Consider the following 13,459-nt stretch of genomic DNA (forward strand, 5'->3'; position numbering starts at 1 on the left):
AAAGATGTCTGTACTTCTTTGTTCACACACAGGTGCAAACCGTTACTTTAATACCCGGCGATGGCATCGGGCCAGAAATATCTGATGCCGTCATGAAGATTTTTGATGCCGCTAAAGTAGGTATATCAATAAATTGTTTTGTGTTGCATTAACCAAGCCAAGATCTCCTACCTTTCCGAAAAGCGCTGAAGACCTGGCTTATTAGACAAGCTTTTTAACCTACTTTTCTCCTCACCTCCGATTGTGTTACTGTTAATTTTTAGCGCCAAGAAACAAATCAGTGTTAGTGCGCTTAATAAATGATTTAATAACATAACATAACATAACGTTCCCACAGTTCCTCTCTGTGAGTGCTTTACATTGAAACTACGAAGGCTTGTGCTCAGAGCAAGGGTGCAAGTGCCCACCTGACTTTAAATGAATTTCATCAACATGTCCCAAAAGAGCCTGCAATCTTATTGGCTCCTCTTTGAAGGGACTCTGACCCTTATATCTTCATGTCAGACTTTGTACTTTATACCTAGCTCTGCCTGATACCAATGTTCTGAACTGTTTGAATATATGGCCTTTAAGGCTGTAGTCCTTAAGGCTGCAAGATTAAATAACCAAGTATCCTATTTAAAATTGTTAAAACGTTATTTCTCTGACTTTGGCATTCAGTCGGGAGATTATACAGGCCTCGGTAGAAAGGCAGGTTTGCAATTTGAGTTTAAGGTGCTGCCACTCGGACCTTTCCTAAAATAAGAGGCAGCTTTTCTTGCTGAATACTGGATTCTGTCTTAACTTTTGCTTTTAAAAAAGTGTCCTAGCAAATCCTTTGAAAATATCTGTAAGTCATTATATTGCTCACACTGTGCCTCAACAAATGCATCAAGGGTAGTCCCTTTAACAAATCTGTCTTCCTGTTGGTATTTTCAAGGAGTGTGAATTCGCTGACACAGTCTGGGCAGCACATGCAGGTTGTAACATGCTGATCCACTTTTGTCGGTACAAGACTAACTGAGACTGTTACAATATGCAGTAGCTGGAGTATCTGTTCAACGTGGCCTCAGACATTCTCTGGAGGCTTATAGAAGACATGGTCTTCGTTGAAGATGTAAGAGATGTTTTTTAAATTAACAAGTAATGTCTGCTTGGTATCATAAATGTGTTGCATCAAAAACACATTTAATAGAAATATACTGAACTATGGTTTCCTGATGTTAGTCAAACAAGGCCCAACTCCATCTTGGATTTCAATGTTTATTCCTTCTCACATCCATGCCAAACGTGTACTAATGAAATGGTCTGTATTGATATGTTCTTGGTAAACTCCAGAGGAAGCTTTCCTCCCAAAAGTAACTGACGGACCTTCCCTTCTATGGCCCTGGCTCTATACCACTGTTCATTTCATAAGTCTGTCATTGTTTTGTTTGTAATTAGATTTGTCCTGTCACATCTAATGACACTAGGTCAAGAGGGGACCAATTATTACTATCGTTAGAGGATTGTGTAAGGTATTGTTTCATTTTTCCTCTATTGTGATTTGCTGAGGCTAATGCAACATTTTGCTTTCGTTATACTGACAGTGTGATTTTTTTTTTTAGGTATAGCTAGAGCCAGCGCATGCGCTGGTCTGGCGAGACATTTAGTAACTGGCTTTTTGAAGTGCTACCAAAGGCTTTCTCTGGCCACCAGCGAGCGGTTACGTGCACGGGCGTGCGCTTACGAGCACATGCGTCATCTCGTGGGCACCCTTACAACCGCGATTACTTTCACTTTCGCGGCGCCGCCATCTGCCTTTCCTCGCTCTGCTTCTCCCACACCACCGCCCTTTACTTTTGTGGCCGCGCGGCCAATGCTTGTTTTTTTCCTGTGCCTGGTCGTTCATAATTGGGTTTCGCTTTGATTCCCTGCTCTGGTGCACATCGCAAGCAGCACACGGAGCTCAAGACGTAAACGTGCGTTACTCACTTGGTTCTGTGGGGTGCTGAGAATACGAGGACTCCCGAGCTGTAGGGCAGACATCCTGGCCCCTGATCCCACAGTGCGAGGAGCGGAGCTTACAGGCGCATGACCAGGCTTGCAGTGCAAGAGTACTACACTTCACTAACCATTACATGCCGCGCTAATGAGCGGGAGGAACTCAGCAGCACGCAGACACTCACGGAGGCGATCATGGCTTATTCTGTCTCCCCACTTGTTCGAAAACACCGAAATAGACTTTGAATCAGCAGTTCGCGCAGTGACGTTGCAGAGAATATACAATAACGTTACCTAAGCTTCAGCCCCTGGTGCGTGCCACAACTGAAGACTTTTTTATAGCTGTGGTCTGTGTCACTTACTATAGGATCAGAAAACATCTGCGCGCTAAAAACCTTGTCAGCACACAAAACCCTCCCGGCCAGGACACACCTGGAGATGGCGACCCTAACAAGACCCCTCAGAGGTGTTGCCGGACACACCAGAAACATTTGCAGTGGCAGAGTTCAGCTCTACAACGGTAAACAGCTGCAGAGTAATGACGTTGTCACTCGCAAACTTTGTGTTGGTTCCAGACAAGGTCCCGGCACGATGTACTTTCCAAAACATAATTAGGAGGCAGATGTTAGCACCTGGCCTTGTCTTTGTTTGTTTACCCACCGGCTCCACCTCGCCCGTTTCATGCAGCGGTCTCTGAGCATTCCCAGCGCACATACAAAGAAGTGTCTTCACGGAGCGAAGGTGGTGGTGCGAGGCATCCAAGGGCACCCAGACCCTCCTCTGTGCCCAGGAGGGATTATACTCTGGTCTGTGCAGTGGGTAAAGCTCCCACACGCACAGTGATGTGCAGAGGCTGATGTTCACAGGGGCACCCCTGTCATCGTTACTGTGATCTGAAGTTTCAGTCATCCAGTTGCCGACGCAGAGATGGCATTAAAAACAAACGCATCTTGGAGTGTCACATAAGCCAAAGTTCTGCAAAATGGACATACTGCAAGGGGAAAGTTGCTTCCCTGTCATGTGGCTGCTGGCACTAACTGATCAATTAGATGCATGAATAAAAATAAAAACATGATGTGCAGTAGGTAACAGAGTCGATAGACATCCTGGCCCTTGGCTAGTGTTTGCTCGAGTTAACTGTATAAAAGCCTTAATTTGCTTCTTCTGTGACTTGGTTCATAACGCTTCCCAAATGACATTGACACCATAAGTGATCCCCCGCGGGCCTCATCTGAAGCCCTAAAGCCACCAACTAGTGTGGTGGTGATAAACTGCCAATGACCCCACAAATGCCCCTCAATTCCGGTACTATTTGAAGCCCATTCAAGGCAATTTATTTATTATTTATTTTATTTATTTAGAAGCTTGTAAAGCGCTCAGCTACCCCCGACAGGGGTGTCCCGGCGCTGTAAGCATGCGACAGCCGGAGAGGTTCAGTGACGCAATGGCCTCTCATCTGCAAGAGTGGGCATCACAAGCGATGCATTTAAAAAAAAAAAAATTTTTGCAGCAAAGTGAAATCCACAAATCTCAAGCGTCAGAACACTTATTGCCTAGTTCGACGTTTAAGTTGCAGTCCTGAATTTAGAGGAGAAAACAAAAAAAAATAAAAAATAGGACCGAGCAAGATTTTCATACCAGAGATGAGGCAGTTTACAAAGTCGAGTAAATCAGCAGATTTTTGAATCTATCACTAGGAAACCTAGAGTAAACACTTTATTTCACAAGCGCATGTCCTTTCACCTCACTCATTCACTATTCACACTGGCTATACTATCAGTGGTTTCCTTTCACACCTGCTGTAGGACAAGAACCTACCTGTTAGGTTTGACAGCGAGGCAGGTACAAATAAAGGAGTAGACACAGTGTGCTTTCGTTTCTGGCAACAAGATCAGGGTCACTGGCCTTTTATGATCACCTCCGTGTACATCATGGCCAATAGCATTCAGTCTACACGTGGCGGGGTCACCCACTAAAATACCCATCCTCATTTTGTGTGTTGGGATGTTCCATCCCCAACACAACATTCCTCCTTCACCCAAACAAAACAAAAACTAGCATTGGCATAGCCAATAGGTCTCGCCTTTGGGACCGTATAAAAGTTTAGTTATCCAGCACAATATCCTTGTTCCTTTGTATTTTCCTGTAAAAAGAGCTGATTTTGGGGGTGAGCAGTGAGAATTTGCCCGATTCCAAGGTAGCAGAGCCTTACTAGTCTGTCTCTTGCTTATGCTTGTGGAGAAGCGTGGCTCAGTGGTTAGAGGCGGCAGACCCGGAAGCTGAGATCAGCCGTGGACCAGGGTTCGATTCTCCGCCTCGGCGGGTCTCGGGCTCAAAAATTCCACGGACTCGACAATTCTCGCTCCAGTGCCTACTCGACTCATGGGGTCACACTCTGCGACTCTGGGCAATAGCTTGCTTAATCTCCACTACGGCCCCTCGCGGCGGGATGCCTGGCTTTCACCTTGTGAATACCCTGCCGGGGTATCTCACAGGGGAATACCAGGACGGGTTCCCTAAGCAAGCGCCTTGAGACCCCTGGGTGATTCGTGAGCTATATAAATCGAAATACATTTACATTTACATTTACATTATGAGTCAGAGTTATTTCTCTGAGTTTGATTTTATATCATTCTCCCTGCTACAATTGAGTAAGCCTTATACTAATTCTCTGTGTATGATTTTCTATGCATTTTGAGTAATCATATTTCGCCTTCTGTAATGCTCTTAATTATTTAATAAACCATCATGGTTTCTGACTTTACTTTGTCTCAAGAAGGCTTATTTAATTGATTATGCATTTAGATTTTGCAGACAATATAGTCTCCTTAGGGGCACATTTTCTCATATGTTCTTGAGGACAACAGAGCCTGCATAGAAACTTTATCTTAGATTATCAGATAATATAACCTCATCAAAGACCACGTGTATGTTGGGGAACTGCCCATTTATATTCCAAGCATATTTCGTTTTTAAATTGGTTTGTTCAAATTTTCTGCCGAAAAGTCATCTAACCAAAATTATTTGGTCATAATGGATGTCTGTATTTGAGCTTCCATCCTCTCCGACCTTTTTCTTTTCTTTTACCTTTTCTATAAAGCCCTTGCTTTCAAAGGGTAACTGCATCTTGTAGCCCATCCATTCTTTCTAGTCCATGAAAGACATTGACTTGCTGCTCCCGCAACTGATAATTGCGGTTACTGAGGTCCATTTCCCACTTCATGCCATCCACTGGGTCATTCTTTCAGGCCTCTAGGAATGCATCTGCATTCAAACTATTAGAAGATTATAATTTAAGGTTCAATGGTCTCCAATACTTTCAACAAGGTAATAAAAAAGAAGTGCAATCAGTTTTAAAAGAAAATGTGCACCCTTGTTTCCATTTCACGGAAAGGCCACAAAACTAGGAAAAGTTAGCCTGAATGACCCCTCAACCGATATCTTTCATTAGAGAGAAGCCCAAGTAATTATTCCCAACTCTTAAGACAGTAAGACTGTATTGTTATACACCCACCAATCATCTAGTTGTGTAACCTGCAATCACAGTGGTGTGAGTGGCGTGTCTTACTTTAGATTCGTATTAGTTATGAACGTTGAGGATTGACCTGTGTTAAATTGCTGTATTTTATTTTGTGGAAAACAAAAATATTTAGAAAACATTAATAGCTTGGTAATTTAACATAAGGTAAGCGCCACTCTCACTACTTTTGTGCAAGCTAATACTCCTATCATTGACACTTTGTTGACTGGAAACAAAAGGTAGCATCAGCAATAATAATTCTCCAATTTTCAAATGTGCAAAACAATCGGTAGGCATTATTAATTATTATGATGCTTGTGCCTTATCTGTATGGCACTTCTTAATAGAGACATGCAGATTTAAATTGCTGTGTATAATAGATGTTTGTGGTCACTAGCCTCAAACTAGCATTTATTTTTCATATAGGCTCCTATTGAGTGGGAGGAAGAAAATGTGACGGCAATCCAGGGCCCAGGAGGCAAGTGGATGATTCCACCAGAAGCCAAAGAATCAATGGATAAAAACAAGATGGGACTGAAAGGTATGGTCTTCTGACATTGCATGTTTTTTGTTATGAACACATGAGCTGGTATCCGTGCAATTTGAAGGGTGGATCTTTCAGAGGGTTTCTGTAATGGTGTGTGCTATGCCTGCTATTGCTGTGCTGCGGCTGTAGCTGGGAATTCTTGGTATGTCATTGGCTACTAGATTCTTGGGGAGGTAGGATTGTCAATCAGTGCTGTGCTGCCTACTTCTTCAGTTGGTGGTTTGTATGCTGACCTCTTCTTTTGGATTAAAAACTTGGATTACTCTCTGAAGTCGTCTTCGTTATCAGTTTCTCATTCCAATGCATAGGTACGCATGCTGGTTTTGGAGATTGTACCATGAGTATTTCTTAACCCAGATTGTCTGCTTTATCTACTTGGATTTGAGAGGCTACACAGATCCTGTTGTCAGGGTAGAAGGAAGGAGGTTGGATTAACAAGACATAGGAACAAGATTTCAAAGTATTCACTGGTTTAGGTACAACCGATAAGTCTTCACCCATTGACAAACTTGTGTCAAATTTGGAACCTTGCCAGGATTAGCACAAGGTTGAAATGGAATTGTGTATTGTTTGCATACATGTGATGTCCTATCTTTTAGGCATCGGATATGTAAACTAAGGGTCCAGGTAAGTGTCCAATAGTTTGGTGAGCCATGGGCTATGCCACATTTGTTATTGACTATACTGGAGGGTAATGGGCCAAATTTGACATGATGAGCAGGGTTTTGTAGAAAGGCAGTGAAAGAAGACACCACTGCTAGTACAGCCTGGAGTAGACAGCCTTTTAATAAAACACTTGGTGTTCCATAGTGTAAAATGCTATCCTGCCCAAGGAGGTGTTCTACTGCACAAACCTCATGGTCTGGATAATGTAGGCTTGGGTCTCTCAACCAGGTATTATTACGCGAGCTGATATGGGATGGAGGACGGCATCGGTTGGTCCTCCATACACTCCAGCTGCCCACATGATGTGGACAACTAGGAGCGCCTAATTATAAGCTGTACTACCTGGTAGCACAGCTCCAGTGGCTGGCTTGGTGGCTTGCGTGCCAGATTACCTAGAAATTAAACAAGCTCCTGGAGCCACGTAGGGACACAGCCTTGGTGGCACTGCTGATGGGGGTGGGGGATTAAACTGCTGTCAACTACAATACCGAAACATCTGTCAATCGGCCTGCATTGCTGGAGGTGGGCACTGAGTAAGAGAAATGGGAGGTATACTCCTGAGCTGCCCCAATAGGGCTCTCCATGCAGTGCGAGGCAACTTCATAAGACCACGAATGCGGGAATGGACTTGAGATGGAAATGAACACTCTGGGAGCTTTATATGATGGGGACGTCTGAGAAGCTTTTAGGACTTGATGGCCATTGGAACTCTGCTGAATGCACATTCCTTAACAAATAGAGCACTCACATGTACCTTGAGAAACATGGGTGGGGCAGAGATTAAACCTGTGACTGACACACTTCATCAGGCTATTCTCACCATCCGGGGCGGATGACGGCTGATTACCTGGCTGTACCAAGTACTATGCCTAGACACATTTGATGGCTCGCCGAGCCATCTGACCAGGTGGAAGTGACTCATGAATTGTCCCCTTAGGAACAAGTAGTGGACACGAAAACTGAAGCACACTTACACGGTCTGGAGAAACACGAGATTTAAGTATCCTCAATTTAACTATCTGCACATGACATAACTCACCCCTCATAGGTTGAATGTGGTACTCTAGACCCAAGCCAATATTTGCCATAGATGCCACCTCAATGATGCAGATTTTTCACATATGGTGTGGCATTGTCCTGGGTTTGCCCGCTTCTGACTGGAGTTAACGGAGGACATGGAAAGGACAAAACACCGACTCAACAAACACTGCCAAAATGTGCCTGTTGGGCACACTAGGCGAACAGAACGGATTGCGGCAGAGACCTATCGAGGCACTGAAAATTCTCTGAGGGCCTGCCATATAGCTGGCTGGTGGAAGATGAAGGCGGTGAGTTGGTGTAATACTGAAGATGGAGGAGATAAGGGGAATAAGCAGGGCGCCACTGGTCAAGCAATGAAGTTTGCCTTTCTTGAACCATCAGGCTGGTGTAGTGTGTTACAGCTCGCTTTCCCAGCCCCTCAAACCTCAAGACACAGCATCTTAGGGTGCTTATTGCAGTGTTGCACTGATGATATGGACACCAAGACAGCAGTGACGCCCCACTGATGCAACGCTAACACACCAGTCTGATATTTTCAGCGAATGCTTTTCGAGTGACTGGACCGGTTCACTGTTCAATGTTACCGATTTGCACCGGCTGTGTTGTTGGTTGACTGTAAACATCACAATTCATTGAGCGGCAAAACCTTGTGATATTGTAAAAACCTCATGAATATGTAGACACCATTGGCTCTGTCAGCCATTGAAACTGGTTCCTCTAACACTGCACCATTATGAATATGAAGCTGTGTTCTCAAGTTTCTATTTAAACTCAATAAATACATTTGTTTTTTAAAAAGTGACGTAATGCTGTGCATTTTATAAGACATACTCTTATCAGTAAAAATAAAAACAAGCAAAAAGAAATGTACTATCACAATTTTAAAAACACAAACTATTCAAAATGTTTTAAAAAATGTGATTTAAATTTAAATGTTAACAAGAAACACAGCCTTAGCAACTCATCCAATTCTTTGCTGATTTGCATTTTTATTTACCTCACATAAGACATCACAAAAATGCTCACTTGTAACACTACCTTATGAACGCCATGACTAACATTATCATTGGCATTGTTGATTGAAAGAAAATATTATTTAAAAAGAAGTATAAATCAATTGTATGAAGTTGCACACTGAAAATAAGATAGTTGAATGGTTTCCAGCCGCTGGTCCAGCTCACTCCTACCTACCTGTTGCATTACAGTTGCATGTCAGTGGTGGGATATTTCAAGGCGTCATAGCCACAGGGATGTCATTCAGTAATTCCCGGTATTTAAATGCCACAACTCCCATATTATGTTAAAGCACTATTTCTAAAGAGTATTAAACCTTCCTAAGTCTTCAGGAATGCTCAAGGAGCTTATCACAATCAGTGTTTGAAAAAAAGATGTCATCCTCAGTTTAGAGTATCATTTATTCTTTACTTTGGATCTTTAATACCTTTTAATATCATTTAGACTGTATGTGGTCAAATGCATATTGGCATATTAGTGTGTTAATTATTCTCTTCCGATAACCTCATATGCTTTGAACTTTCAGGTCCTCTGAAGACTCCAATAGCAGCAGGCCACCCATCTATGAATCTTCTGCTGCGTAAGACCTTTGACCTGTATGCAAACGTACGGCCTTGTGTCTCTATTGAGGGCTACAAAACACCGTACACCGGCGTGGATCTTGTCACAATTCGAGAAAACACAGAAGGAGAATATAGTGGGATTGAGCATGTGGTAAGATATCAGCCAGGACAACCTCTAAATATGTAATATGAAAATTGGTTTACAGTAATCGTTACTGTAGGTGTACATCTTGTGTTTATAGTTTAGGGACACAGCAAAGGCACAAACAGAGATGTTAAACCAGTCTTTTATGGGGCGTTATGCATAAATATCGCTGTCAAATACATGTTACAGCAGGTAGTGAATTACTGCTGCTTCCCCCCCTTCCGAGGCTTTTTCCCGTGGCCCTTTGAGTGAAAGGTGTCACGCTTTAACTGGCAAGTAACTGACAAGGACTGCAGCAGGGCACCTAGACTCTGCTCATTCATTGATGAACAGGCACGCATTTGGCAAAGACTGTCTGCCCCTATGTTGCTGTTTTCCTGATCACAGGTGATAATAGGGATATACTTCCTCAATCTGCTCTACATTGATGGAATACTGAGCTGATATCGCATGCAACATTGTCACTGACTATAAATGCTATGGAAACTGCTACAGTTAAGAGTAACTGGGTTATGGCGCTGAGCCGGTTCAAAGGAACAGAGCAACATATCCTGCTCTTTTATTATGCCTAAAAGGTGAATGTAGTAAGAGTGCCGTTTCGGGTCTCACCAACACACACCTGTTAGCTGTCTACTATTGAAACATCTAGTTCGAGGCATGTGGGCTGCTAAATTCATATCTATTGCATAGATCGCCGCCTAGTGTTGGGTCCGGATGATTGCACATTGTTGTCCTGGAAGAGTCTTCGAAGTATCACGAGATAGGTGGCTCCTCCCCTGGACTACAGTGCGCATGGGCATCGGCTCCATCCCCAGATTGTTTTTTTCCGCCATTGGGTTCGGATGTGATTTCGACGGCTCCTTGTCGGAATCGAAAGAACTTACTTCTTAAGGCCAAAAGGCCTTCGGTATTCGCGTCGGTATTGTTGCGACCGGTCCCGAGCATCGTCTGACTCTTCGGGTCGGACTTCTGCGGAGTGGTTTACTCTTCGCGCATCGAGGCCCTGTACTCGCAGCAAGACCCCGACGACTTCATCATGGAACGGAGTCCGTTCAAGCGCTGCCCCGTGTGTGGGTCTAAATACCCACACATCGACGTGCATCCAGTTTGTAATAAATGTCTATCGCCGGAACACGACGAGGACAACTGCATGGCCTGCTCCAAATTCAGGTCAAAGAAGACGCTCAAGCATCGGTGCGCAGCGCGACTTGAAGCCCTACACGCAGCCCCGGCACCCGACGACATATTCGACGACCCCGCAGAAGAAGGCCACAGCCATCATCTTCAAATCTCACCACCATCGACGGAGGTCGAGGCAGATCCAGAAGAATACATCGAAGGACAGAGCCAAGACCTTGAATACGTCGAGGAGGTAGGGGACGACGAAGAAGTCTATGGGGCCGCGGAAGATAGCTCAGAGGACGAGCTATGCCCCGAAGGTTACTCGACTCAGGCTCAGGTCACGGGATCGCCACTCGGCCTTACCCACGACCCTGCACCGATATCCCCAGCCCCGCCTTCGGGCCCGGCCACGGATACACCGGAGGAGCCACCGTTGCGCGTATCGAAACCGAAACCGCAACCATTGCTGTCGACAACACCTAAAATGGCCGACATCACGCCAAAAACGAAACCGAAACCTTCGGTCTCCACGGCTCCTAAAATGGCCGCCGACTCGGCAAAACCGAAACCGAAACTTACGGCTTCGACAACATCTAAAATGGCCGACGTCCCGTCCAAGCCAACGAAGCCTGCTCCGTCTTCAACTCCGTCGCCTTCGGGCCACACGAAGTCAAAGAAGACTGTCGACTCACCGGCGCCTCAAACGGTGGCCAAGGACACGTCCTCAAAGAAGGTCGTCCATCCCACCTCGACGTCTGCAGCGTCTAACACCAAACGCACGGTCGAGGCCAAGTTTACTAAGGCCCAAGATCCGACGGCCGCAGCCACTACTCATCGGCACAAGGATGCCGGGACGGCATCAACGGCGTCGGCGCCTAAACCTACCACAGGGCAGCGTCCCGTGGGAGGCCAGGAATCATCGGTGGCCACTTCTGCTACGCCGAAGTCCTCCGAAGCGGACGAACATGAAGCATCGGTTACCAAACCCTCGGCTTCCTTTACAAAACAGGTCACCGACTCCCTCAAGAGAATTCGGGAGAAAGCCCTAACGTCGGCGTCTACCGCACCGTCGGATCCGAGACCGGTGGACATACCTGCAAAGTCGTCCTCCAAGCTTCTCTACGTTCTACCACCAAAGGTGGCGCCGAAGGCGTTTGTGGCCAAAACGGTATCAAAGAACACCGAAACGCCGGAATATTCGACGCCCAGTCCAAATTTGCGTCGGAGGACAATTCGGAGCTCTACATCGATGCCCACACAGGGAAATTGACACTTTATAAACGAAAGATCACTTCCCAACCATTGGAATCATTTGTTATTCCACTAAAAAAGAAAAGGCCAGCACAGGACATACCTCCACTTGTTGAACCTCTTCAGCCTCCACCAAGGAGGAGTCCAACACCTCCCCCCCACCAATCAGGGGGTGAGGATGATGAACAAGATGACCAATATAACTTCCCTAAAGGCAATTACCCTGATGTACACCAGGACCCATATGACGACGCTGGGGACCAGGAAAGCCATCAGGTGGTACAGGACCCTCAGGTTTTTGGAACACGTACATCACCTACTGAGGACTCAGCAGCATTCACTGCTTTAATAGAACGGGCAGCTGCAAATCATAATGTGGACATGCACTCTGACCCGGTGGAGGAAGATTTCCTGTTTGACACTTTCTCTGTCTCCGAAAGGACAGTCAAAACACTCCCCATGCTGAAAGGTGTCCTTAAACATGCACCAGAGATCTTTAAGGAACCGACAAGAGCGAGGGTGGTAAACCCACGTATTGAGAAAAAGTACAGGCCAGCACCTGGAGACCCTGCATATATTCGGGGACAGTTGCCTTTGGACTCATTGGTGGTCGCAAATGCCCGCAAAAGGGCCAACTCCCAAACAACGGGTGAAGCTCCTCCCCCAGACAAGGAGTCGAAAGTGCTTGAGGCTTCTGGCAAGCGGGTGGCTGCGCAGGCTGCCAATGTATGGCGTATAGCAAACACACAAGCACTACTGGCGCGTTACGATAGGGCGCATTACGACACCCTAGAACAGCTCCTTCAACATCTCCCTGATGAGTATAAAGAAGCAGGCGAAATGCTCATTCAGGAGGGAAAGCTTATATCAAATGCTGCAATTAAGTGTGCACTTGATGTCGCGGACACAGCGGCTAGGGGGATTAACACTAGCGTCATGCTAAGGCGCCAAGCCTGGCTTCGTATATCTGGTTTTAAGCCTGACATCCAAACTACAATCCTCAACCAGCCCGTCAATCCTGACAGACTGTTTGGCCCTGATGTAGACACCACACTTGAAAAGATTAAGAAGGACAACGAGACTGCTAAGTCCATGGGGGCTCTCCAATCACAACAGTTCAGGGGCAACACTTTTCGTCGCTCAGGTGCGCGTAGTGTTACCAGAGGACACTTGGGACAACAAACACAATTCGCAAGAGGTGGTGCGCAATCCTCGTACCCCAAGCAAGGTAGAGGGGGTTACCGAGGTAACAGTGCCAAAGGCAGAGGCAGAGGAAACAACAACTCACGTTCCTCTGCCACAAACAAACAGTGACTCCCTGTCACTGCCCCCCGACCATCCAACACCTGTCGGGGGAAGACTCCAGCAGTTCCTGCCAGTCTGGTCATCCATCACCACAGACAGGTGGGTGAGAAAACTAATTCAGTACGGTTATTGTTTGGAGTTAATATCCACTCCTCCCAATATTCCCCCAAAACACCGTCCTATGTCGGCAGAGCACTTGCACTTATTGCAGCAGGAGGTACTAGTAATGCTGCAAAAAGGAGCAATCGAACTCGTGCCAGTGGAGGAGGAAGGAACAGGGGTCTATTCCCTGTACTTCCTCATCCCAAAGAAGGACGGATCCC

The 13,459-nt window shown here is 45.7% G+C and overlaps 1 protein-coding gene across 1 annotated transcript in view; it reads left to right on the plus strand.

The window, feature by feature from the left end:
• Positions 1-13,459, plus strand: part of IDH3A (isocitrate dehydrogenase (NAD(+)) 3 catalytic subunit alpha) — a 114,671-nt gene that overhangs the window by 47,472 nt on the left and 53,740 nt on the right. Inside the window, exons 3-5 of the mRNA XM_078685206.1 lie at positions 33-116; positions 5,909-6,023; positions 9,277-9,464. Coding sequence (XP_078541332.1) covers positions 33-116; positions 5,909-6,023; positions 9,277-9,464 — 387 coding nt within the window. The remainder of the gene's footprint in view (positions 1-32; positions 117-5,908; positions 6,024-9,276; positions 9,465-13,459) is intronic.

This window comes from Lissotriton helveticus, chromosome 3_2 (assembly GCF_964261635.1).
Source record: "Lissotriton helveticus chromosome 3_2, aLisHel1.1, whole genome shotgun sequence".
Lineage (NCBI taxonomy): Eukaryota > Metazoa > Chordata > Amphibia > Caudata > Salamandridae > Lissotriton > Lissotriton helveticus.